The 27,016-nt window shown below is 39.7% G+C and overlaps 1 protein-coding gene and 1 long non-coding RNA gene across 26 annotated transcripts in view; one reads left to right on the top strand and one right to left on the bottom strand.

Annotated features, from left to right (window-relative positions):
• The window catches only part of LOC126932266 (uncharacterized), a 38,883-nt gene extending 14,255 nt beyond the window's left edge, over positions 1-24,628 (bottom strand). Inside the window, exon 1 of the long non-coding RNA XR_007718154.1 lies at positions 24,576-24,628. This is a non-coding gene — a long non-coding RNA (uncharacterized LOC126932266). The remainder of the gene's footprint in view (positions 1-24,575) is intronic.
• Positions 1-27,016, top strand: part of R3HDM1 (R3H domain containing 1) — a 197,544-nt gene that overhangs the window by 161,908 nt on the left and 8,620 nt on the right. For all 25 annotated transcript variants that reach the window (XM_050750944.1, XM_050750938.1, XM_050750939.1 and 22 more), the window contains 3 exons: positions 20,131-20,234; positions 20,747-20,919; positions 25,973-26,117. In XM_050750944.1, coding sequence (XP_050606901.1) covers positions 20,131-20,234; positions 20,747-20,919; positions 25,973-26,117 — 422 coding nt within the window. The remainder of the gene's footprint in view (positions 1-20,130; positions 20,235-20,746; positions 20,920-25,972; positions 26,118-27,016) is intronic.

The raw sequence follows: 27,016 nt of genomic DNA, 5'->3' as shown, positions 1-27,016 counted from the left end.
CCTCGTGATCCGCCCGTCTCGGCCTCCCAAAGTGCTGGGATTACAGGCTTGAGCCACCGCGCCCAGCCTTTTTTTTTTTTTTTTAACCATTTTTGTAGGCATGTGTTTGTTAGCAAGGTTTATTAGTAAATAGTTTTATTCACAAAAAAATGTTAAAGGAGAAGGGAAGAGGGTGCTGTAGCTATTTCGTTTTCGTGAACTCACCAAAATGAGTGAAAATAGTAATACTTTGGATTTAAATTATTTAAGTAGGTACTTTTAAGGAATAGGAGAGACAACATTTCATGAAAAAAACTCTTCATAATTGATCATACCGAGTATTTGTGGTGCTTCCTCAGCCTCTCAATGAGTTTCTGATGTTGAAAAATACTTGTCTTATATCTGTATTTTGTCTATTAAAACAGTCTTTCCTCTGTGTACTTTGTTTAGGTCTTTCTGGTTAAACATACACAGTCATTGTAGAAAATTTGAAAATATTTGAAATTTCAAGTGTTTGATGACAAATCAACTACAGTCTCAGCACCCAAAAATAATCACTGATAAATTTTGGTGTACCTCACCAAAGTCATTTTTCAGTGTGCATACATATATATGAACTATGTTAGCAATCACATTTTTTAACATTTTATTTTATGCTTTGTAAAACCTACGTTATTAATTTTTCTTTTAGGCTGGGCATGATGGCTCATGCCTGTAATCCCAGCACTTGGGGAGGCCAAGGTGAGTGAATCGCTTGAGCTCAGGAGTTCAAGACCAGCCTGGGCAGCATAGCAAAATCTCATCTCTGCAAAAAATACAAAAATCAGCTGGGCATGATGGCACATGCCTGTGGTCACAGCTACTCAGGAGGCTGAGGTGGGATAAGCCCAGGAAGTTGAGGCTGCAGTGAGCTGAGATCACACCACTTCACTCCAACAGAGAGAACCCCTGTCTCCAAAAAAAAAAAAAAACACAGAAGGAAAGAAAGAAATTTTCTTTTTAAATTAAATATATAAGCTGGATGTGGTGGTGGGCTCCTGTATTTCTAGCTGCTTGGGAGGCTAAAGCAGGAGAATAGCTTGAACCTGGGAAGCAGAGGCTGCAGTGAGTCGAGGTCATGCCACCGCACTCCAGCCTGGGCAGCAAAGCAAGACTCTGTCTCAAAAATAAATAAATAAACCATATATAAATATCTGGAGTAAAATAGTGAAATTCTGCCTCACTAATCCATTGCCCTTTCTGGAAAGCAGTCACTGTACACCAATTTAATCACTATTTAAAGTTTTTGTTTGTTTGTTTGTTTGTTTTGAGATGGAGTCTGTGTAGCCCAGGCTGGAGTTCAGTGGTGCGATCTCAGCTCACTGAGCAACCTCTGCCCTTCGGGTTCAAGCGATTCTCCTGCCTCAGACTCCCAAGTAGCTGAAATTACAGGTGGCTGCCACCACACCTGGCTAATTTTTGTGTTTTTAGTGGAGGCGGGGTTCACCATGTTGACCAGGCAGGTCTCAAACTCCTGACCTCAAGTGTTCTGCCTGCCTTGGCCTGCCAAAGTGCTGGGACAGCAAGAGCCACCACGCCCAGCCGTGGAGATCAGTGTTGTTTTTGTTGGTGTCACGTGGAGTCTTTATGAATCTTTTATTCTGTAACTTGCTTGTCTTATTAAACATTATGCTTGGCCGGGCACAGTGGCTCACGTCTGTAATCCCAGCACTTTGGGAGGCCGAGGCAGGTGGATCACCTGAGGTCAGGAGTTCTAGACCACACAGGCCAACATGGCAAAACCCCGTCTCTACTAAAAAATACAGACATTAACTGGGTGTGGTGGCACGTGCCTGTATTCTCAGCTACTCAGGAGGCTGAAGCAAGAGAATCGCTTGAACCCAGGAGGCAGAGGTTGCAGTGAGCCGAGATCACGCCATTGCACTCCAGCCTGGGCCACAGAGCAAGACTCCGCCTCAAAAAAAATAAACATTATGCTTAAACTTTTTTCCATAGAGCATCTGAATTTTAGGTTAGCATAGAAAGAAATTAGCTTGAGACCCTTCAAAAAAAAGACCAAAACATTAGTCCAGTATCAGTCTTTGAAGTGAACTTGAAGTGGGAAGAACCCCCAGGCAGAAGGATATCATATTACATGCATCCATTGGTGGCATCCTCAGCTGTGGTGGTGGCAGTAGGAAGGGGATTAATCTGGGGTGCACTTTGAAAGATGAAACAAATAAGTGAGGATTAAGGAAAAATTTGAGATATGTTAATGGGTAATGCCCCACTAGCAGCAATAAGTGTTGGGATTGAAAATCAGTGTAACTGTTATGTGGATATCATTTACTTTACCTACTAGATCTAAGGTCGGCAAACTTCTTCTGAAACAGGCCAAATAGGAAATATTTGAGGCTTTGTAAGCCAAGATACAGAATCGTGGATTGTATTTAGGTATTTATATAACAAGGGGAAAAATAAGTTTCCATAAATTTTTATTGATAAAATTCAAAATATAATAATGAGCACAATGGATTTACTTTGGGTGACAGATAATATTTTACTTAATTGGGATTCAGAGTTAGTGTTCTCTGTCATCAAGTTGATTTCAAATGTTCATCTGTAAAAACCATTCTTAGCTTACAGGCAATACAGAAGCAAGCAGTGGTCTGGGTTTTGCCTATACGCCGTAGTTTGCCAACTCCTGTACTAGATGGTTGATAGCCAGCAAAAAAAAAAAAAAGACCAAGAGGCAGTGGTCACAAATGAAGACCAACAACATAGGAAAAAGGAGTGTGGAAGCGAGCATACAACGAGATTTCAAAGATTAATAGTCAGATGTTGTGGGGGGGTGAGGAAGAGAGATAAAGACCATAAAGGGAATAAAAATCATTGGATGTGAGCAGAAGAGTCATTTGTAACTTTGAGATAGTATGTGGTAAAGTGAAAAGGACTTCTAAGAAGAAAAAACAAGTTTAGATGGTTCATGAAGTATTATATATAAAAAGTCATAGTATTTATTCAAAAAGAGGAAGGATATAACTGCTTTGAAAACTAGAAGAGAAAGAACTTGTATAAAGGAGAAAAGAATTTTTAGGCCAGGTGGAATGGCTCATGCCTGTAATCCCAGCACTCTGGGAGGCTGAGGCATGTGGATCATCTGAGGTCAGGAGTTCAAGACCAGCCTGGCCAACATGGCAAAACCCCATCTCTTCTAAAAATACAGAATTAGTGGGGCTTGGTGGCACCCGCCTGTAATCCCAGCTACTTGGGAGGCTGAGGCAGGAGAATCGCTTGAACCTGGGAGGCAGAGGTTGCAGTGAGCCGAGATCATTGCACTCCAGCCTGGGGGACAAGACTGAAACTGCCTCAAAAAAAAAAAAAAAAAAATTATTGTGAGACAAAAAGGGATGATTCTCTAAATCTTCCCTGCCTACTTTTGAATTATTCTTCAGTTTAGATTTTTACAGCTTTTATTCCTCAAGTAAATTGAAGCTTTTCCAATTTGTTTTTTAAAATGCACAGTGACTATTTTTACTGCCTAAGGTTTTGAATGGCTATTGCCAAACTTGTTGTTTTAGATACTTCTTGAGGCCATAAGCAATCTGTGTAACAAGCAGTCCCCTGAGATAGGCCAACCCAATTTACAAGGTAGAAGAGGTATGTGTTAGAAGTCTCCCTTTAGCATACCCTGTGTATTTTATTTTTTGAATAATTTCCAGGTCTTGGGAGTGTGCTGACTTTGGCATCTTACATGGTATCAGGGCCAATATGAGGGATATTGAAGACAGGATCTTTAAAACTTGCATCCTCCTGACTTCTGTTTTTAGCCAAAATGGAGTAATACCTCCTACCTTAACCAAAAAGCCAGAAAATTATGTGAAACAATAGTTTCTAGATATTGGACGTGGAACAGTGAAGAACAGTAAACCCTGAGAGGGAGAAACAAAAAAAGTGAGTCTTAGGATTGCCCCAGCTTAGTGCTCCAAGAACGTTTCCCAGTGACAGCTCAGGGAGGGGAAACCCAACCAGAGGCTCTGAGTTAGGAGATGGAGTTGGGACTTAAGCCAGGGTAGCTAGAGTTTACAGGGCAAAGTACTGAAGAGAAAAGAGCTTTAGAGATCTCTGGAGGGACCTCCTTGAGTCTTAGTTGAAAAGATTGGTGCATATGTATGCAAAAACTACCTGAGGCCAGGAAAAGAACCACTCAAAAGGAGCAGACACAATCAATTTCTGGAACTCACCCAAGGAGTCCTACCAGCCACTGGCCAAACTTCATAATACAGGAAGCAACAAGTAGAGGACTTAAAAGGACACTATCTCAATGTGGAAGAAAATTGGTCCTAGATTAAGGTTGTTCTGTTTGGCTCTAAGCTTCCTGTTGCCCGCCCCCACACCCCCAAAAAAACTTAAAAACAAAAGGCTGCTGTGGTCCTGCATGAAAAATCATAAAAGCAAAACCCAAAAGAATTAAATTATTTCCAGACAACTTAACTGTGATCCAGAACAAAGCTCAAAAATACTATTACAGATTACAAGAGTATCCAGCACCCAACAAGGTTAAATTCACAGTTTAGTCTTGACTCCAATCAGAAATTACCTGTCTCCAATCAAAAATTACTGAGAATACAGAGAATCAGGAAACTAAGGTGAATAATGAGGAGAAAAATCAGTGAGTTGAAACTGTGAAACAATGCCAATATAAAAATCAGAGAGGGAAAATGATTAATAAAGCATCATTGCTCCTAAGGGGCTAATTCATGTGTAACTGGCATCCTCAAAAGAGAGAAAAGGGAACAAAAAATATTTGAATAAGTGATGGTTGAAGTTTTTCAAAATTTGATGAAAATTATAAACCCACAGATCCAACAAGCTCAGCAAATTCAAGCAAAAGAAAGGTGAAGAAAGCATCTTAAAAAGTTATAGAGAAAATCTTAAAAGCAGTCAGAGGGGAAAAGAGTCATTGCATACAGGAACACAGTTAAGAATGTCAGCAGACTTAGAAGCAATACAAGCCAGAAGACAGTGGAGCAACATCTTTATTTGAAGAAGTGAAAGAAAGAAAACTTGTATTCTATACCCATAAAAATATTTTTCAGAAACAGATTTCAAACACACAAAAGCTGAATTAATTGCCAGCCAACCCGCACTGTGAAAACTGTTAAAGCAAGTTTTTCAGACAGAAGGAAAACAATACCAAATGGATATTGGTGGTACACAAAAGAATACAAATAAAAGGTAAGCAATATACAGGCTTAAAAACCAAGTATATTTTTGTCCTTCTAACAAGGACTTGTGTGTATAATAAATCAAGAATTCTCAAACCAACCACCTGGGGAAACAGTTTGTTTTAAATGTTAAACATACTCCTACCATCTAACCCAATTATTCCACTTCAAAGTATTTAAGAGAAATGAATACTAGAAGCAACCCAAATGTCCACCCACAGGTGAATGGATAAATAATCCATGGTATATTCATCAGTGGACTATTACTTAGCAATTAAAAAAATGATCTGTTGATACAGCAACATGGATGAATCTCATAATTATCCTGAGCAAAAAAAGAAAAGCCACGCCAAAAAAAGTATATAAACCATATTATTCCATTGATATTAGATTATAGAAAATACAACCTAATCTCTGTTGACAGCAGACAGATCAGTGGTTGCCTGGAGCCAGGAGGCTGGGAAGAGTTTATGGGGAAGAAGGGAAGGTGGGACTACAAAGAGGGGCACAAGGCAACTTTGGGGGTTGGTGAGGCTTCATGATGTGCGTATACATAAAACTCATTAAATTCTATACTTTATGTGCAGTGTAGTTTCTATAAATTATACCTCAGTAAAACTATAAAATAATCTGAGTCCTAAATTTTTTCTTAGAGACTGGGTCTTGCTGTCATTCAGGCTGGAATACAGTGATGTGATCCTGGCTTACTGGGGCTTCAACCTCCTGGGCTCATGCAATCCTCCTGCCTCAGCCTCCCACGTAGCTGGGACTACAGGTGCATGCCACCACACCTGGCTGATTTTTTAATTTTTTTAAAGATAGGATCTTGCTGTATTACCCTGCTGGTGTCGAACTTTTGGGCTCAAGCGATCCTCCTGCCTCAGCCTTCCAAACTGCTAGGTTCACAGATGTGAGCCACCTTGCCGAGCCTTCTTTTCTAATAGTTTAAACAAAGACTAGTTTTAGATAAAGTGAAAAGAAATACTGTAAAACTAACAAATTATTAAAAACAAGAGTAAGAATTTGTAAGGAAAGATAGGCCACAGGGCATTTAATGGAGGGATAAAGGTAGACTCAAACTAACTGACTGTAAAACCTGTTACAGAGTCATATTGAAATGAAATGTTAAAATTTAATCAAAAAAAAAATTTTAAAAAGCAAATGACTAAAAACAACTCCTTTCAACCAGAGGTGAGAGATTAGGGGGGAAACAAAAAAAAAAAAAAAAAAAAAAAAAAAAAACAATAAAAGGAAAGTCCAGATAACTATGTTGCACCAACCTGATCAACATAATGAAGCCCCATCTTTACTAAAAAGACAAAAAATTACCTGGACGTGGTGGCATACTCCTGTAATCCCAACAAAATACATGTAAAACCTTTATGCCCCAAACCATCTTGTGATGTGGAAGATTGTACTCCTTATGGTTTATATCTTAGAACAGATGTCAGAAAACTACAGCCCACAATCTAAGAATGGTTTTTAAATTTTTAAAGGTTTATTATTTTTTAACTCCTAAGTGACCATGTGTTCCTCAGAGCTAAAATATATACTAGGTGGCTCTTACAGAAAAAGTTTACCAACATCTGCATTTAAAAAAACCTTGACAGATATGTATCAGAGAGATGTTTATGAATGTTTGTAGCAACAATGTTTAGCCTAATACTGAAAGTAATCCAAATAAAATAGAATAGAATGTGTAAGTATATTTTGATGTATTCATTTCAGACACTACTATACCACAAAGAAAGTTAATAAACTATAACTACTTATATCCAGTTGGTTGAGTCTCACAGATACGACACTGAGTAAAAGAAACAGTCATAAAATGATCTATACAGTATTACTCCATTTATTTAGGATCAAAAACAGACAAAACTTAACTATGTTCTTTTGGGATACATATATATGTGGTACAATTATACAAGAAATAAAAAGCAAGTAAGTGCTTGTCGGACACAGTGGGTCACACTTGTAATCCCAGTACTTTAGGAGGCCAAGGCGGGCAGATCAGTTGAAGCCAGGAGTTTGAGACCAGCCTGACCAACAGAGTGAAACCCCATCTCTACTAAAAACAAAAAATTAGCCAAGCATGGTGGTGCATGCTTATAATCTCAGCTACTCAGGAGGCTGATGCATAAGAATCGCTTGAACCTGGGAGGCGAAGGTTGTAGTGAGCGGAGATGGTGCTACTGCACTCCAGCCTGTGTGACAGAGCAGAACTCTGTCTCAAAAAAAAAAAAGGCAAGTAAGTGCTTATCACAAAACTGGTTGGAGGGGGTTCTGATCAGTTAGAGGCGCATGAGGCAGGAAGGCAGGGATACTTCTGAGATATTAACAATGTTCTGTTTCCCAATCTGAATGAAGTTACATAGATAATTATTTTATTATTACACTTATTTAAACTGTAATATATTTCTAAGCACTCTGTATTAGTCTCTTCTCACATTGCTATAAAGAAATGCCTGAGACTGGGTCATGTATAAAGAAAAGAGGTTTAATTGGCTCACAGCTCTGCAGGCTGCACAGGAAGCATAGTGGCTTCTAGGGAGGCCTCGGGAAACTTCAGTCATGGTGGAAGGCAAGAGGGAAGCAGGCATGTCTTACATGGCCGGAGCACGAGGAAGAGAAGAGTGGGGGGAGCACCACACACTTTTTAAACCAGATCTCATGAGAACTCACTCACTGTACAGTACCAAGGGGGATGGTGCTAAACCATTAGAAACCACCTCCGTGATCCAGTCACCTCCCAGCAGGCCCCACCTCCAGCATTGGGGATTACATTTTGAATGAGATTTGGGTGGGGGAACACATCCAAACAATATTAACACTCAGATAGATAGATAGATAGATACATACATAGATAGATAGATAGATACATAGATAGATACATAGATAGATACATAGATAGATATTAGAGATTTGGGTGGGGACACACATCCAAACAATATTACACTCAGATAGATAGAGATTTGGGTGGGGACACACATCCAAACAATATTACACTCAGATAATTCCAAATCCCGAAAAATAATAAAATCATTCAAAGAGAGACTTAAATATGAAGACTTTAGGAGATAAAAAAGCTTAAGAGGATGGCAGGAGAGGAATTGGAAACAATAAATAGAGACAACCTTTGAAGAGAATTGCTTTTATAAGGATGAGCATCGTATATGGAGAGGATGAAGTCAAGACAGAGGATCCTTTTTTAATTGAAAGAAAGATGTATGTGTTTGTATGCTGAAGGGAAAGGCTTAGTAGATACAGAAGATTTGCCACTACAAGGGACAGGAGAGAGTTGTAAGGTCCCCAGGGAGGGTGAGAGCCACCACAAAAATGGAAGCAGGTTAGCCTTAGAGAACAGTGCAGAGGATTTCATGGACAGTAAACGAGGACAAGGAGAGTATAAGGATACCGATATGGATAGGTGGATAGAAATGGCAGTGAGAGAAATTCTCTTCTGATTGCTTTGCTTTTCTCAGTGAATTAGTCAAGATACCAAGTACATTATCAGAGTGGATGAACGTTTTTAAGTTTCATAAATATAGAAATCCATTACAGCTATATTAAGAGTAATATTCAAAGGAAAGAAGCAAGATATGGGGGAAATGTGACAAACATGCCTAATAAAAGCTTCATTTATAGAACGTTTTTATCACTTCTCTATGTTCTAGGATGGTAACAGTGAGACTACAAGTAAATAATCCATAAAGATAAATTGCTACTCAAAGAAAACTGATAGTAAGTTTTCACATGGGAAAATGTTATCTTACCAGCAATCCAAAAAATGAGAATTAAGGCAACTTTAACACAAAAAGTAGGCTAAAACATATAGTTAGCAATACTGTGCATTGAGACATTTAAACATTGCTGGTTGCTAGGCATATCAAGCCCATTTTTCTATAAATTAGTCGGGATATTTAACAAAATGCAAAATTGCTGTACTTTTAAATTCTACCTGTAAAAGTTTATCACAAAGATAATCCACCCCAGAATTTAAATTGTGGCTAAACAAATTATAACAGAGCTATTATTAACATAAGAATCCAAATAAAAAGATGCAAAAGAAACATGGAATAACCTAGTAACCTTTGAATAGTTTAAATTTTCCTCTCCATTTATTTTTCTGCTAGGCTGATTAAGTTTAGTTTAAGTCATAGTGAGATTTACTTAGTTGTCACAGTTTCTCAGTGGGACCAGTGAGTTTTAAAGGTGTTTGTTCTGTGTTAATTGCTCTAGTATCTTTAATTCAGAAGAATAAATGTTTGATACTCAGGCTACTGTAGTTCACAAATGGATTATATTGATTGCCTACAGCTTTTTAAGTGAATAGAGCACATGTCTATTAAGTAATATGACTAAGTTCAGGAAGCTTGCTTAACTACCATTGACAATAAGACGTCAGATGGTTTAAAAAGGCAGAAAACCAAATGACTTGACACACCTTGACAACTGTTCATAAATTTTCAAAGACATCATTTCTAGTAGTCACTAAAAGCTGTAGTAGATGTATGGCTTGCTTTTCAAATGAATCAATTATTGCTTGAGAAGAATACACTTGTCCCTATTCTCCCAACTAAAAAATAATTTGAAATAGCAGCCATGAAATATTTACAAAAACATAAAGAGAAAAGACACATGATGGCAACATATTTTCATGTGGAATTTCCCATGCTATTTTCCTAAGTCTCGACCTTTTTGTGGGTAATTTCATACAGTAGAATTTTGTAAATACCTTTCATATACAGTAATCCACCTTATCCAGAGGGTATATGTTCCAGGATCTCCCAGTGAATGCCTGAAACCATGGAATTGAACCCTGTATGTACTATGTTTTTTTCTGTACATACATGCCTCTGATAAAGTTTAATTTATAAATTAGGCACAGTGATAGATTTAAAATAACAACTAATAATAGAACAGTGATAACAATGTACTGTAAGAAAAGTTATAGGAATGTGGTCTCTCAAAATATTGTACATTGGCCAGGCACAGTGGCTCACGCGTGTAATCCCAGCACACTTTGGGACACTGAGGCGGGAGAATCACTTGAGGCCAGTAGTTTGAGACCAGCCTTGGGCAACATAACAAGACCTCATCTCTACAAAAAAAAAAAAAAAAAAAAAAAAAAAACTATAAAAATTAGCCAGGTGTAGTGGTGCACACCTGTAGTCCTAGCTACTTGGGAGACGTGGGAGGATCACTTGCACCCCAGAGTTCAAGGTTACAGTGAGCTACAATCTTAACACTGCACTCCTGAGTTACAGAGCAAGACCCTATCTCCAAAAAATAATAAAGTAAATATATACACATAGATACATATAAATGTACTCATCCTTGTGGTGATGTGAGATGATGAAATGCGTATGTGATGAGATGAAGTGAGGTGAATGACGTAGGCGTTGTGACATAGTGTTTGGCTACTGTTGACTTTGCAACAGGATGTCAAGAGGAGGATCATTTGCTTCAGGTGATCTAGATCATCAAGTCGTGACAGTGTTGATAGCTAAATGTCAGGAGCAAACAGTGTCCATGACTAACAGGCAGCATGGATATGCTGGGCAAAGGGATGATTCACATCTTGGGCCGAACACCATGAGATTTCTTCATGCTACTTATAATGACATGTAATTTAAAATGTATGAAGTATTTATTTCTGACATTTTTAATACTTTTGGACCATGGTTGACTGAGGGTAACTGAAACCAAGGAAAGCAAAACCACAGATAAGGGGTGACTAGTGTATGTACCATTTTTATTCATTCTGCCATATTCTTATTTATCTTGTTTTTAAACAGCTCTATTGAGATATAATTTATATACTATACAATTCACTTAACATGTATATTTCAGTAGTTTTTAGTGTATTTACAAATATGTGCAACCCCACCATGGTCAATTTTAAAACATTTTCGTCACCTCAGAAAGAAACCCTGAGGTGGAAGCAACTCAAGTGTTTATCAACAGGTGGATAAAGAAAATGTGGTATATATATACAGTGGCTAGAGCCAGGAGTTTGAGATTGCAGTGAGCTATGATTGCACCACTGCACTCCACCCTGGGTGACAGAGCAAGACCTTGTCTCAGGAAAAGGGAAATAAAAAAAGGCTGGGCGCAGTGGCTCACGCTGGTAATCCCAGCACTTTGGGAGGCCAAGGTGGGCAGATGACCTGAGGTCAGGAGTTTGAGACCAGCCTGGCCAATATCGCAAAACCCCGTCTGTACTAAAAAATACAAAAAAATGGCTGGGCGCTGTGGTTCACATCTGTAATCCCAGCACTTTGGGAGGCCAAGTCAGGTGGATCATGAGGTCAGGAGATCGAGACCATCCCGGCTAACACGGTGAAACCCTGTTTCTACTAAAAATACAAACAAAATTAGCCAGGCATGGTGGCGGGTGCCTGTAGTCCCAGCTATTCAGGAGGCTGAGGCAGGAGAATGGTGTGAACCCAGGAGGGTGGAGCTTGCAGTGAGTCGAGGTCGTGACGCTGCACTGCACTCCAGCCTGGGCGACAGAGCAAGACTCCGTCTCAAAAAAAAAAAAAAAAAAAAAAAAAAAAAACGGTCAGACATGGTGGTGTGTGCCTGTAATCCCAGCTACTCGGGAGGCTGAGTCAAGAGAATCACTTGAACTTGAGAGGCAGAGGTTGCAGCCAGCCAAGATCGCACCACTGCACTCCAGCCTAGGCAACAGAGCAGGACTTCGGACTCAAAAACCAAAAAAAAACCAAAAAAACGGTATAAAGAGTAAAGAGATCTCAGTCTGGGAACAGACTTAAGAAGTCGCAAAAGAGAGCAGCATAGAATCAACTATACTAAAACTGAAATTATTGTTTAGCAGGTATTTTCTATCACTTCATTGACCCACTAAAGTGCTGTATCTAACAGATCTGTTGCTTGATGATGACTGGTTCATCCTGATGGACTGGTCAGAATATGCCCCATCTCAAGATCAGTTATTCTCCAGGAGCATCAGAGACATCTTTGTGGTGAATTGTGTTTATGATACCTGCCCTCCAATTTCTCAAGCCAAAGGCGTCTTTTCCGTTCAATGTATAATGTAGACTCTTTTTTAGGTTTCATACAAGTACTTAAGTACTTAAAAAGTTCAGAGCTCCTTTTTTTTTTTTTTTTTTTTTTTTTTTTTTTTTTTTTTTGAGACGGAGTCTAGCTCTGTTGCCCAGGCTGGAGTGCAATGGCCCGATCTCAGCTCACTGCAAGCCCCGCCTCCCAGGTTCACGCCATTCTCCTGCCTCAGCCTCCCGAGTAGCTGGGAGTACAGGCGCCCGCCACCTCGCCCGGCTAATTTTTTTTGTATTTTAGTAGAGACGGGGTTTCACCGTGTTAGCCAGGATGGTCTCGATCTCCTGAACTCGTGATCCGCCCGTCTCGGCCTCCCAAAGTGCTGGGATTACAGGCTTGAGCCACCGCGCCCGGCCCAGAGCTCCTTTTTAAGGTATATATTAGCCCTTCTTGCAGGTACTTCTGCATCCTACCTATTTATTAAATGGGAAATAATCCTCTTTGGGGAAGATTTCCAGCCCAGCTTCTAAGTTTCCTAGTAAAACATGAAGTATGTTTTATATGTGGTACTGGAAGACTGGATTCCTCTATAATTAACTGCGTGCTGTAAATTTATTGTAGAATACAGTTATGATATTCTGCAATCCAGCACCTGCCAGTGGCTTAACTGCTTGCTTTCCTTATCATCCTGGCAGCTATATAATCCCTGGGCTCACCATTTTGTCTTAGCTGCCAAGAAACACAAAGCTACATTCAGTGTTCTGTGAAAGCAACAATCTTAGGGCAGGTGTCCCCACTCCCTTTTTTTAGTACTTCATTTTTTAGTCAAATTCAGTTTTTATTTAAATGGCTCGCATTAAGGAATAGATGAGCAAGCTATAAATTAATACTTCTGTAAATATGAGCATTTAACCAGAAAGCCCAGATAAATCAGCTATTAGCATTTAAAGGAAAACCCAAAAAATTATAGATTAAAGATTTTGACATTTATTTTCATTAATTGAGCATATAGTCAAATTCTCATTAGTTGCAAGTTTATATCGTACTAGATATATATACCCGCATCACAACAAATATATATAAAATGGAAATCACTATGACTTTGAGAAAGCTTATGAGGCAGAAAGCTGGTGTTTTCTTCCAGAGACTAGACTACAAGCCTAGTTGAGCATCTGACCCACCAATGAATTGGTTATTTATTCATTTATTTATTTAGAGACAGAGTCTTGCTCTATTGCCCAGGCTGCAGTGCAGTGGTGCAATCTCAGGTCACTGCAGCCTCTGCCTCCTAGACTCAAGCAGTTCTCCTGCCTCAGCCTCCTGAGTAATTGGGATTACAGGCACCTGCCACCACGCCCAGCTAATTTTTTGTATTTATTTATTTATTTATTTATTTATTTATTTATTTATTTTTTAGTAGAGACGGGGTTTCACCATGTCAGCCAGGATGTTCTCGATCTCCTGACCTCATGATCTGCCTGCCTTGGCCTCCCAAAGTGCTGGGATTACAGGCGTGAGCCACCACACCCGGCCAAATTGAAGGTTTATATTGCAGAATATCAGCATAAACATCTTCAAATGGCCATACTCTGACATCTGCTGAAGATTTTTTTTTTTTTTTTTTTTTTTTTTTTTTTTTGAGACGGAGTCTCGCTCTGCTGCCCGGGCTGGAGTGCAGTGGCCGGATCTCAGCTCACTGCAAGCTCCGCCTCCCGGGTTTTCGCCATTCTCCTGCCTCAGCCTCCCGAGTAGCTGGGACTACAGGCGCCCGCCACCTCGCCTGGCTATTTTTTTGTATGTTTTAGTAGAGACGGGGTTTCACTGTGTTAGCCACGATGGTCTCGATCTCCTGACCTCGTGATCCGCCCGTCTCGGCCTCCCAAAGTGCTGGGATTACAGACTTGAGCCACCGCGCCCGGCCTGCTGAAGATTTCTGAAGCAGATTCTGATTGTTTCATTGAAATTAACTTTCTACTATAACATTTAAAAGCTAAACTTTTTAGTTTTCTAAAAACATTTTTAAAGTATTCTTTACAGTTACAAAATGCATGCATGCTTTTTTAGAAAATAGCAAAAAAGTGTAAATGATCAAGAATCATTCATAGTCCCATAACTCTAAATTGACTACTGTTGGCATGTTAATACTTTTCTCAGTCTTTCTGCTTTTCTTATATATTTTGTTTGTTTATTTTTTGTTTTTTGTTTTTTGGGTTTTTTTTTTGAGACTTAGTCTCGCTCTGTCACCCAGGGTGGAGTGCAGTGGTGGCATCTTGGCTCACTGCAACCTCCGCCTCCCGGGTTCAAGTGATTTTTCTGCCTCAGCCTCCGAAGTAGCTGGGACTACAGTCATGCACCACCACACCCAGCTAATTTTTGTATTTTTAGCAGAGACAGGGTTTCAGGCTAGTCTCAAACTCCTGACCTCAAGTGATCCATCCGCCCTGGCCTCCTCAAGTGCTAGGATTATAGGCATGAGCCACCACACTCAACCTCTTACAGAGTTTTAATGTAGGTGAAATCTTACTGTATATATTTCACTTATTGGTCATAGTAAAAATTTTTTCATCCCATTAAAAATTTCATTAATATAATTCAGTGATCATACTCATATTTTATGAATATATAATCATATATTTACCCTACTGCAGAACATTTAGGTCGTATCTTTTTACTTTATTGAGCCATCTTGTAAGCAATTTTAATTCCTGCCTTGGCATGAGTCCTTAGAAGGGAATTAGTAGGTTAAAGGATGTGACTGTTAATAAGGTCCATGGTTCATTTTGCCAAAATCTTTGATTCACAGTCCCAATATGTACTGACTCTGCTTTATTGTTTTCACATTTCATAAACGGCAGCATATATTAATTTGGTTCTGTGATTATTAATGAAGTTGTACATTTTTATGTTTGGCTGTTTACACTTTGAATTATTTGCCCAAATCTTTCATCATAGTTTGGTAAGACAAGTGCTAATTGCATGTTTATTGATGAAAGAGCTGAAGTTCAAATAACATGTTCAGACACACATAACAAATAACAAGGAGAGTTGGAATTCAGCCCCGTGCTCCCTTCTGACACCCAAATACATGATGCTTTGCCCTAGGTCAAGTATTAAATGTCAAAGGCATTAAAATAGCAATGTATTGTCACTTGAATTTGCAAGATCTAGTGAATATATCTTAATATCAAGCGTTGATATTGCTTCATACTAAGCAATGGTGGGCGCTTGTAGTTAGCTACTCGGGAAGCTGAGGCAGGAGAATCACTTGAGCCCAAGTGTTCAGTGCTTCAGTAACCTATGATAACACCACTGCATTCCAGCCTGAGGAATAGAGTGAGGCTTTGTCTATTTAAAAACAATAATAAAATAAATTAAATCACACTTTGATGAAGTAAGTTTCTAACTTTCAAAATACATTATATTTGTCTTTTTTTTTTTATCATGGCTTCAATTCCAAAACATGGTAAGAATGAAGAAATAATTAACTGGAGAGAAGGGGAATCTCTCTGAATTACCCTATAATGTTAAAGGAATAATATGAGCACTGTAAAAAAAAAACTCAGAAGAAGGGCTGGGCGCGGTGGCTCACGCCTGTAATCCCAGCACTTTGGCAGGCCAAGGCAGGCGGATCATGAGGTCAGGAGATCAAGACCATCCTGGCTAATACGGTGAAACTCCATCTCTACTAAAAATACAAAAAAATTAGCCGGGCGTAGTGGCGGGCACCTGTAGTCCCAGCTACTCGAGTGGCTGAGGCAGGAGAATGGTGTGAACCCGGGAGGCAGAGCTTGCGGTGAGCCGAGATCGCACCCCTGCACTCCAGCGTGGGTGACAGAGCAAAACTCCATCTCAAGAAAGAAAAAAAAAAACTCAGAAGAAACCTGTGGGATATCCTATAATGTCATTCATCAGTCTCCAGTGATCTTGTAGAAGCATTTCACAGCAGTTTGCCTGGCTCCACCTTACACAGAGACGAGGCAGCTCCTAAACAGCTAGGAAAAAAATACTGGTAGTAATTTTTATTGCAGCAGCTTTAATACATTTGAAAGTGGATATTTTTATTTTTTTAGTTTACATATTCATAGTGTTATGTCAGGACTTTTCAGGAAGTTTGGGAATAAATGGGATTATTTGAGATTGATGTTTCATTTTTCTGTTAAAGGGTAGAATATCAACTTTGAATGACTAGGCCTGGTGCTTTACTTTAAAAGTCCCCGTCTTTCCCTCCTGTCTTCCAAAGGAGGAGAAAGTTTTGAAATTACTTCAGAGCTGATTCATCTCTCGTATAATTTGTATTTTTAAAGAGAGAGTGTAAATACTGACTTATATGCTTTCTTTTTTCTAACGTGTTTAAGTGATTTAAGAGGGTGTCTCATTGCCTAGTCTGTGTGTCCCTTAAATTATCTACATATCTCTCAGAAGATTAGTAGAGGCCTGGAACTCATTTACATAATTCTAAAACTTGATTCTTACTCATTTACCTAACGGGTAATCTAGTGCTAGAAACCTGTTTTATTCTAACTGTACTAAAACCCACTAGAGTGGTAAAGTGGAATCGCAGTTTGTAGTTTAGTAGAGTATGGGCTATATTGCTCACCTCAGTGACCTGAGTGTTCCCTTCCCTTTGCATGATGGCCTGCTTTTACCCACATGTCTCAGACCTTAGCGAACAAGATCAGAGTGAGGGGCATGGCCCAGGAGAGCTGTTCACATGGGTTAGAACAGAGCCTAAAAAACCTTCCACCTATGGGGACCTTTCTGTTTTCCTCAATTTCGGCACATTTACAGACCATCTCTTAAGCTGTATTATTTCCACAGGTAGCTAATACTTATATTACACATTCCAATCATAATTAACATAAATTTCAGAAAGTACTGTTTTCACTTACCATCCAAAATCACTTCCTATTAAATCCTCCGTTTATATCTCTTTCTTTTTCCCTTTTATTGAACCACTCTGAGTTACTGCCCCTAAAAACACATAGAGCTGGCTAGGCGCGGTGGCTCGCGCCTGTAATCCCAGCACTTTGGGAGGCCGAAGTGGGCAGATCATGAGGTCAGGATATCGAGAACATCCTGGCTGACATAGTGAAACCCCGTCTCTACTAAAAAAAAAAAAAAAAAAATACAAAAAGTTAGCCAGACCTGGTGGTGGGTGCCTGTAGTCCCAGCTACTTGGGAGGCTGAGGCAGGAGAATGGCATGAACCCAGGAGGCGCAGCTTGCAGTAAACCGAGATCGCGCCACTGCACTCCAGCCTGGGCGACAGAGCCAGACTCCGTCTCAAAAAAAAAAAAAAAAAAAAGGCCGGGCGCGGTGGCTCAGGCCTGTAATCCCAGCACTTTGGGAGGCCGAGACGGGTGGATCACGAGGTCAGGAGATCGAGACCATCCTGGCTAACACAGTGAAACCCCGTCTCTACTAAAAAATACAAAAAAAAAAAACTAGCTGGGCGAGGTGGCGGGCGCCTGTAGTCCCAGCTACTCGGGAGGCTGAGGCAGGAGAATGGCCTGAACCCGGGAGGCGGAGCTTGCAGTGAGCTGAGATCCGGCCACTGCACTCCAGCCTGGGCAACAGAGCCAGACTCCGTCTCAAAAAAAAAAAAAAACGCATAGAGCTTTACTAATTCTTATTAACTGTCAGCCTGAAAGATAGAATTGTTTAACTTTTTATTATGGAAATCTGTAAACATATATAAATATAAACAGAAGTATACTGAACCCATATATTCCCATCACCAGTTTTGTAATTACAAATCTGTTTTCATATAAATCTCTGCCTTTTCGCCCTCCAATATTAGTTTGAAATAAATCCCAGGTATCATAGTATTTCATACTTCATATTATAGTATTTTCATACTTCATATCATAGTATTTCATATTTCAAAAAAAAGGACTTCAAAAATACAGCAGTAACTTAATGGTTTCACACTAATAGCCTTTAATTTTTGTCAATATTTTGTTAAACTATGTCGGAACGTGTTCTGTTGTTTCCTCTATTCTTAGTACTTTTTTTTTTCTTCTTTTCTTTTTTGAGACAGAGTTTTGCTCTTGTAGCCCAGGCTGGAGTGCAGTGGTGTGATCTTAGCTCACTGCAACCTCCACCTCCTAGGTTGAAGCAGTTCTCCGCCTCAGCCTCCCAAGTAGCTGAGATTACAGGTGCCCACCACCACACCCAGCTACTTTTTGTATTTTTAGTAGAGAAGGGGTTTCACCATGTTGGCCAGGCTGGTCTCGAACTCCTGGCCTCAGGTGATCTGCCCGCAACGGCCTCCTAAAGTGCTGGGATTACAGGGGAGAGCCACCGTGCCTTGCTGTTTTCTAAGAAATAAAATTTTTCTGGGTCTCCTCGTCAAAGTGCGTATTCTCTTTTCTAAAATGTAGCCCTGTGAAAACCAAATATATTACCTTTTTGTTTTGTAGAATTAGTTATTTTTCTTTGTTTCAAAATAATTATTTGAGTTAGAATATGCTGTAAAAGTGACAGAATGATGGAATTGGGTTCTTTTTATTTTTTTGTTTTTGAGACGGAGTCTCGCTCTGTCGCCCAGGCTGGAGTGCACTGGTGCAATCTCAGTTCACTGCAGCCTCTGCCTCCCGGGTTCAAGTGATTCTCCTGTCTCAGCCTCCTGAGTAGCTGGGACTACAGGTGCCCGCCACCACACCCAGCTAATTTTTTATATTTTTTAGTAGAGACGGGTTTTCATCATGTTAGCCAGAATGGTCTCAATCTCCTGACCTTGTGATCTACCCACCTCGGCCTCCCAGAGTGCTGGGATTACAGGTGTGAGCTACCTCGCCTGGCCTTTCCTGGCTTTTAAAAATCTGTATTATTGTCATAAACATAAAATCATTTTTATGTAATAAAGTAATTATAATTATCAGTGAAAACAGTTGTTACATTTGACTTTTACTGCTAACCAATTTAAAATAATTTTCTTCATTTTTAAAAATCAGTATCATTGATATAAACAGTGATTTTTGCATAATAATTACTTATAATTCACAGAGAAAATAGATTTTACTTTTACTGCTAACCAATTTGAAAAATAATTTTTGTTTTTAAAAATCGGTGTTATTGCCATAAACAAAGTTATTTTTATGCAATAAAGTATTTACTTAAAATTTACAGAGAAAATAGTTGCATTAGATTTTACTTTTACTGTTAACCAATTTGAAAAATAATTTTATTTCAATAAATTTGTGGCCGGGCATGGTGGCTCATGCCTGTAATCCCAGCACTTTGGGAGGCTGAAACAGGCAGATCACGAGGTCAGCAGATCAAGACCATCCTGGCTAACACAGTGAAACCCCGTCTCTACTAAAAATACAAAAAAATTAGCCGGGCATGGTGGTGGGCGCCTGTACTCCCAGCTACTCGGGAGGCTGAGGCAAGAGAATGGCATGAACCTGGGAGGTGGAGCTTGCAGTGAGCCAAGATCACGCCACTGCACTCCAGCCTGGGCGACAGATCGAGACTCCATCTCAAAAATAAATAAATAAATTTGTTTATTTTAACAAATAAACTGTTCGTTCAACGGACCGTTCATTCACATCATCTTTTTTTTTTTTTTTAAGATGGAGTCTCGCACTGTTGCCCAGGCTGAAGTGCAGTGGTGCGATCTCGGCTCACAGCAAGCTCTGCCTCCTGGGTTTACACCATTCTCCTGCCTCAGCCTCTTGAGTAGCTGGGACTACAGGCGCCTGCCACCACGCCCGGCTAATTTTTTGTATTTTTAGTAGAGATGGGGTTTCACTGTGTTAGCCAGGGTGATCTCAATCTCTTGACCTCATGATCCACCCACCTCGGGCTTCCAAAGTGCTGGGATTACAGGCGTGAGCCACCACGTCCGGCCCATTCAAGAATCTTTATAGTCATCCTCCTCTCATTATGCTGTGTTTTTGTATTTGTTTTTTCCATAGCTCTTCAGTAGGTTACCTGCAACATCCAGGATCAGAACAAGTACAGTTTCCTCGAACCACTTCACCATGCAATTCCCAGCAGCTTCAAGGCCACCAATGTACAGGTATGAAGAAATCAGTGAAAATAAGATAATGGTTGGTTCATACAAGAAATAGTTTGATTAATTTCCTTAGGCATTTCTACAAAAAGGTTCTCAATTTGTGATGTGGTGAGATACACCCACAATATTGAGGGTGCTGTACTGAATCAGGGTTAATGTGCAGTCCACTTCTTTCTTTCCTTCTGCTGCTGCTATCACTACCATCCTGATTCTTCTTTCTCAGAAGTATTGATATTCTCTAGGGTTATTTCCTATGCCTTCTCTCATTACTCTTCCAGCTGTTGTTTACTCCAACTTATCTTTAGGATAAGTGAGATGTTTAGGCCTACAGAGTCCATCGTAACTGTTTAAACACACAATACTTGTAGTATGATGCACTAGGGCTTCAACCTGGTTTTCTTAGTTAATAGTAAAATTTTATTCAGAAATGTAAAATTACTACTGTTATCCTAGTGTTCAGAAACACCAACTAGTGGCTAAAATATACTGACTAGCATCCTAATTCTGATTTTCAGCTGGGCCACCACCGCCACCTGGTGGTGGGATGGTGATGATGCAGCTCAGTGTACCAAACAATCCACAATCTTGTGCCCACTCACCCCCACAGTGGAAACAAAACAAATACTACTGTGATCACCAGAGAGGACAGAAGTGTGTAGAGTTTAGCAGTGTAGACAATATCATCCAGGTAAGATGGTTTTGCTCATTATCATTTTGAAACGTTACATTTTTGTTACATAAGATTGACTTGCAAGGCTTGAATTTGAAATCCTGTCAGCCAGATTAATAAAAGAATTTGGGCTGGGTGCGGTGGCTCTCTTCTGTAATCCCAGCACTTTTTGGGAGGCTAAGGCATGGGGATCACCTAAGGTCAGGAGTTTGAGACCAGCCTGGCCAACATGGTGAAATCCCATCTCTACTAAAAATACAAAATCAGCTGGGTGTGGTGGTAGCATGCATCCCAGCTACTTGGGGGGCTGAGGGAGGAGAATCACTTGAACCCAGCGGGGCAGAGGTTATAGTGAGCAAAGATCATGCCATTGCTCTCCATCCTGGGCAACTAAGAGTGTAACTGTGTCTCAAAAAAAAAGGAAGAAGAAGAAGAAAAAGAATCAGTATTTATTTAAGTATTATTTGCTAACTTCTGCGTGTTCAAAAAAATTTTTTTTAACTTCAGAAGATAAACTAGATCTAAAATTTAGTAAAGGAAAACAAGCATTTAGCCTACCTTTCCCATATGACTATATATTAATGTAACCAAATAGTTGATAAGGGAATTTTCTCTGGAGAATAATCCAGTTAATAAATGCAGAAGCAATGGTAGAATTAGAAAATTGCCAGAAAATCATCAGCAGACCCTAAAAATATTGGATTAAAAAGTTTTGGTTGAGAAACTGCTCACTTAAAAAAAAGTTTTGAGGGGTATTTTAAATGGATGAATTAGACAGACAGCCCTGAATCCACTGATCAGTTGTAACATCACCAAAAGTGGGCCAGCCAAACATTATTTACCTCGTAATGTGGCACAGAAGGAAGTACACAGCATTATTTATGATATACTCTTACCAAAATTTGAACCTGAATCTATTGAAGCCTCTAACCCTAGCTACTAGTGTATGGGAAATATAAGAAACAAAAACAAATTACCTGATCCCAGTGGGGTATTTTACTTGACAAATTGGCCCTGTTACTTTAATAGATGGCATTTTGAAATAGGAGTTTGGTCTGTTATACATTAAAAGAGACTCAAGAGGTATAATATCAGATGTAATATATGGGTCTTATTTGGATATGGAATGATCCAAAGATATTTTTTAAGGCCGGGCCGGGTGGCTTATGCCTGTAATCCCGGCACTTTGGGAAGCTAAAGCAGGCCTGGAACACAGGAGTTCGAGACCAGGGTGGGTGACATGGTGAAACCCCATCTCTATGAAAAATACAAAAAGTATTCAGCCATGGCAGTGTGCACCTGTAGTCCCAGCCACTCAGGAGGCTGAGGCAAGATTGCTTTAGCTCAAGAGTTCAAGGCTGCAGTGAGCTATGATCATGCCACTGCACTCCCCCCAGCAACAGAGGGAGACCCTAACTCTTAAAAAAAAAAAAAAAAAAGACCCAGCCACAGTGGCTCACACCTGTAATCCCAGCACTTTGGGAGGCCAAGGCGGGCAGATCACCTGAGGTCAGGAGTTTGAGACCAGCCTGGCCAACATGGAGAAACCCCATCTCTACTAAAAATACAAAGCTTAGCTGGACATGGTGGTGGGCCTGTAATCCCAGCTACTCAGGAAGCTGAGGCAGGAGAATCGCTTGAACCCGGGAGGCGGAGGTTGCGGTGTTCCGAGATCATGCCATTGCACTCCAGCCTGGGTAACAGAGCGAGACTGTCTAAAATTTAAAAAAAAAAAAAAAAAAGTTGTCCATTAGATACAAATGTTTGTATACTGAAGTATTTACAAGTAAAATGCTGAGATTTGCTTTAAATACTTCAGGAAAAACAAAGCAGGGGTGATGACAGTTGAACCTGAATGATGGGTACATGGAATTTCATTATGCTTTTCTATCTATACTTTTATATACTTGAAATTTTATAGAATTAAAAGGTTTTATCTTTTGTCGAGACAAGGTTACATTCTGACACCCAGGCTGGATTGCGTTTGCACAATCATGACTTACTGCAGCCTCAACCACCTGGGCTCAAGCAGTGTTTTCACCTTAGCTTCCCAAGTAGCTGGGACTACAGGTACACACCACACCCAGCTAATTTTTCATTTAGAGACAGGGTCTGGCTCTGTTACCTAGGCTGGAGTACAGTGACATGTTCTGGGCCTACTGCAACTTCCATCTCCTGGGCTCAAGCCGTCCTCCCACCTCAGCCACTTGAGTAGCTGAGACCACTGATGCACACCACCATGCCCAACTAATTTTTTTTTTTTTTTTTTTTTTGTATTTTTTGTAGAGACAGGTTATTGCCATGTTGCCCAGGCTGGTCTTGAACTCCTGAACTCAAGTGGTCCACCTGGCTCAGCCTCCCAAAGTGTTGGGATCATAGCCTTGAGCCGCTTTACCCAGCCAGGTTTTAACTTTTTTTAAAAGATAGAGGTTGGGCATAGTGGCTCACACCTGTAATCCCAGCACTTTGGGAGGCCAAGGAGAAAGGATCACTTGAGTCCAGGAGTTCAAGAGCAGCCTGGACAAACAACATAGTGAGATCCCATCTCTGTAAAAAAATTAAAAATTAGCCAGGTGTGGTGGTGTACACCTGTAATTCTAGCTACTCGGGAGGCTGAAGCAAGAGGATTACTTGACCCTGAGTGGTAGAGGCTGCAGTGAACTGTGATCACACTACCGTACTCCAGCCTAGGTGACAGAGTGAGACCCTGTCTCAAAAAAAAAAAAAAAACTGGGGGACAAAGGTTATTATAGATCAGCTCACAAACTATCGATAGCCATTAAACAGATGAAAATATAAAACTACTTTTCATCTATATAAGTGGGAAAATTCAGGAAGACCACTAATCTGCCATAGTAATAGTTTGGCAAAGATCAAGTTATAAGCTCTCTTGGACTTTCTCTGTGGTAGTGTAAATTGGTACAGCTCTTTGAAATGCACTTCGGAAACATTTTTCAAAATGTAGAATTTGATCCACAGATATGCTTCTGGAACTTTATCCAGTAAAAATTATATAATAAGTGCAAAAATATGTGTCCAATATTTCTTTTTTCCTTGTTGTAATATTGAAAAACTGTAAACAGTCTTGACATTCATCAGTGTGTAACTGATTATTCCTGTGCAATTTAGGAAAATGCCCTTGAGTGTGTGGTACTGAAAAGAACAAGTTACACCTACTATTGAGATGGTAGTTTCTAAATAACCAGTCTCCATTAAAAGGAACTTGGGCCCCTTAGAAAAATAACTGCTGCCAGAGTTGGTGCAGGGAAAGCACCAGATGGGCATAGGCCATCTTGGCTGTGCCAGAAAGTAAGGAAGGGATGGAAGAAAAATAGGGACATGTTGAAGAATACAGGATCAGGAGTGGAGGTTTGGGGCATAAAACAGTGATAGAAATGAATGATCATCCATAGAATAAAATAAGAATTCATGAGTCCATACTGATAAAATCAATAAATGGAAAATGAAACTCTGTCTTACCTTAGTGTAATGTAAAGTGATAAATATAGAAGGAATCGTGAAATTAGAAGATCACCACCAAGAAACCATCAGGCAAGAGTCACCACTAGAGGTTACACAACTAGTGGGTGAAATTCTGATGAAAAGCAGAATTTTTTTTAAAGTATCTCCCTACAAAATACTTAGAACTACAAATTAAAAGAATTGTCACTTACAGTGGAGAAACCTGATAGGCACCACATTCACAAAGCAGCCGAAGTAAATATCACCTGTACTGTGATGACAGATAGACAGTGGGTTCCTTCTGAAATGATCCATTGAGAAGGACACATTACTTCTCTGGTGTTCCTTCCACAAATATATAACATGAACTTTTTAATGAGGAGACAGCAGACAAACCCAAATTGAGGGACAGACAGTCTACAAAATAACTGATCTTCCGAAACAAATCTTCAGAAATGTCAAAGTCATGAAAGAAAGAAGAGACTGTGGTATTCTGCTTCAGATTCAAGAAGATTAAAGAGCCATGACAACGCAGCCCTTGATTCTAGTCTGGATTCTGGACTTAAAGGGAAACATTTTTCTTATCTTTTGCTATAAGGGACATTAGTGGGACACTTGGCAAAATTTAAATTAACTGTAGATTAGATAATACTATTGTTAATGTTCTGGCTTTTATTATTCTATTTTGATTATATTTTAAAAGTCCTTGTTCTTGGGAAATAGACACTAATTATTTTGGGTTAAAGGAATATCATGTGAAATTCACTTTCAAACAGTTCCAAAAAGACACAGTGATATATATGTGTGTATGTGGGTGTGTATACACACACACACAGAGAAAGCAGTGTAATAAAAGTTAACATCATTTGGGAAATCTGGGAATTCTTTTACAATCTTAGGAACTGTTCTCTAATGATGAAATTATTTAAATATGAAATGTTACAATATTTAATATGAAAACAGAGTGAGTTAGCTGTATGTATTCTCTCATGCAAAAATATCGGCAATATTATTGCCCAGGTTAAAAAGTAAGTTCCGAAAGTAGGATGTATAGTCTGTTCCCATTTTTGTGAAAAATGAATGTATGAATGCATATGCATAGAAACAATCTGTTGGCCAGGCGCAGTGGCTCACGCCTGTAATCCCAGCACTTTGGGAGGCCGAGTCAGGCAGATCACGAGGTCAGGAGATAAAGACCATCCTGGCTAACACGGTGAAACCCCATCTCTATTAAAAATACAAAAAAAAAACATTAGCCAGGTGTGGTGGCGGGCACCTGTAGTCCCAGCTACAGGCTGGGACTGAGGCAAGAGGCTCAGGAGGCTGAGGCAGGAAAATGGTGTAAACCTGGGAGGCAGAGCTTGCAGTGAGCCGAGATCACACCACTGCACTCCAGCCTGGGCAACAGAGTGAGACTCCGTCTCAAAACAAAAAAAAGGAAGAAAAAAAAAAAGAATCTGTTACCAGTGTTTATTTTTGGGAGTTGCAGATTACATATTTCTATAATGTTTGAATTATTTTCTAACAAGGACATGTTTGTAATCAGGAAGAATAAAAAATAAGCCTGCCCAAAATGCTGACCCATTTTCTTGACATATTGTAATTGCAGCACAGCCCTCAACTCAGTAGCCCCATTATTTCACCAGCTCAGTCGCCAGCACCAGCTCAGCTATCCACTCTGAAAACTGTACGTCCTTCTGGACCACCACTTTCCATCATGCCCCAATTTTCTAGACCTTTTGTCCCCGGGCAAGGTAAGTGTACATGAAACTAGTCACAACTTCAGAGAATTTAAGACATCCATTCCCAGTCATTTGGTAATTTATCTTGGTAATACTGCCTTTCTATTTTCCACAGAGCTGCATCTCCACCTACACTCAGGCATGTCTATTTGTGACCATATACTCTCCTAACCTTAATGTATCATTGCTGTTTAATAATTATTAATTCAGTAATTACTTATATTTAGTAATTACATGATCACATTAAAATCGCTTTAACTTATCCTTAGAATCCATTCCTCTATAGTAATAATACACAGTTTTCTACATTTTTTTCGGTATTTTAATTTCTGTGTTAGAGTAATATATATCAAAAGTTTATCCAGGCCGGGCGCAATGGCGTACACCTGTAACCCCAGCACTTTGGGAGGCCAGTGCAGAAGGATCACTTGAGGCCACTCAAGACCCTGTCTCTAGAGAAACTACGAAAATCAGCCAGAAGTGGTGGCACATAACTGTAGTCACAGCTACTCAGGAGGCTGAAGCGGGAGGATCACTTGAGCCCAGGAATTCAAGACTTTGTGAGCTCTGATTATGCCACTGCATTCCAGCATGGACAGCAGAGCAAGACTCTGTCTCAAAAATAAAACAGAAAAAAGATTATACAAAAATTTATTCAGCAATCATTTATTAAGGAAATGGCTATGCCCTTGGCGTATAAAGATGAATAAGGAGAAGGCCTTACCCTCACTAACCCTTACTCTACTTGCGGGAGCAGATATGCAAGCAGATGATTATAAACTAATATGGAAATCATTTTATTTCCTAGAATTTATCCTAAGGATAATGCACACAGAGATTTATATACAGAAGAGTTTATCCTATAGGAAAAAAATTTACAAACAACCTAACTCTGTTGATCAATGAGGAAT

The sequence above is a fragment of the Macaca thibetana genome, chromosome 12, assembly GCF_024542745.1.
Source record: "Macaca thibetana thibetana isolate TM-01 chromosome 12, ASM2454274v1, whole genome shotgun sequence".
Lineage (NCBI taxonomy): Eukaryota > Metazoa > Chordata > Mammalia > Primates > Cercopithecidae > Macaca > Macaca thibetana.
The sequence above is the reverse complement of the archived record's forward strand: the minus strand, read 5'-3'. Positions and strand labels throughout refer to the sequence as shown.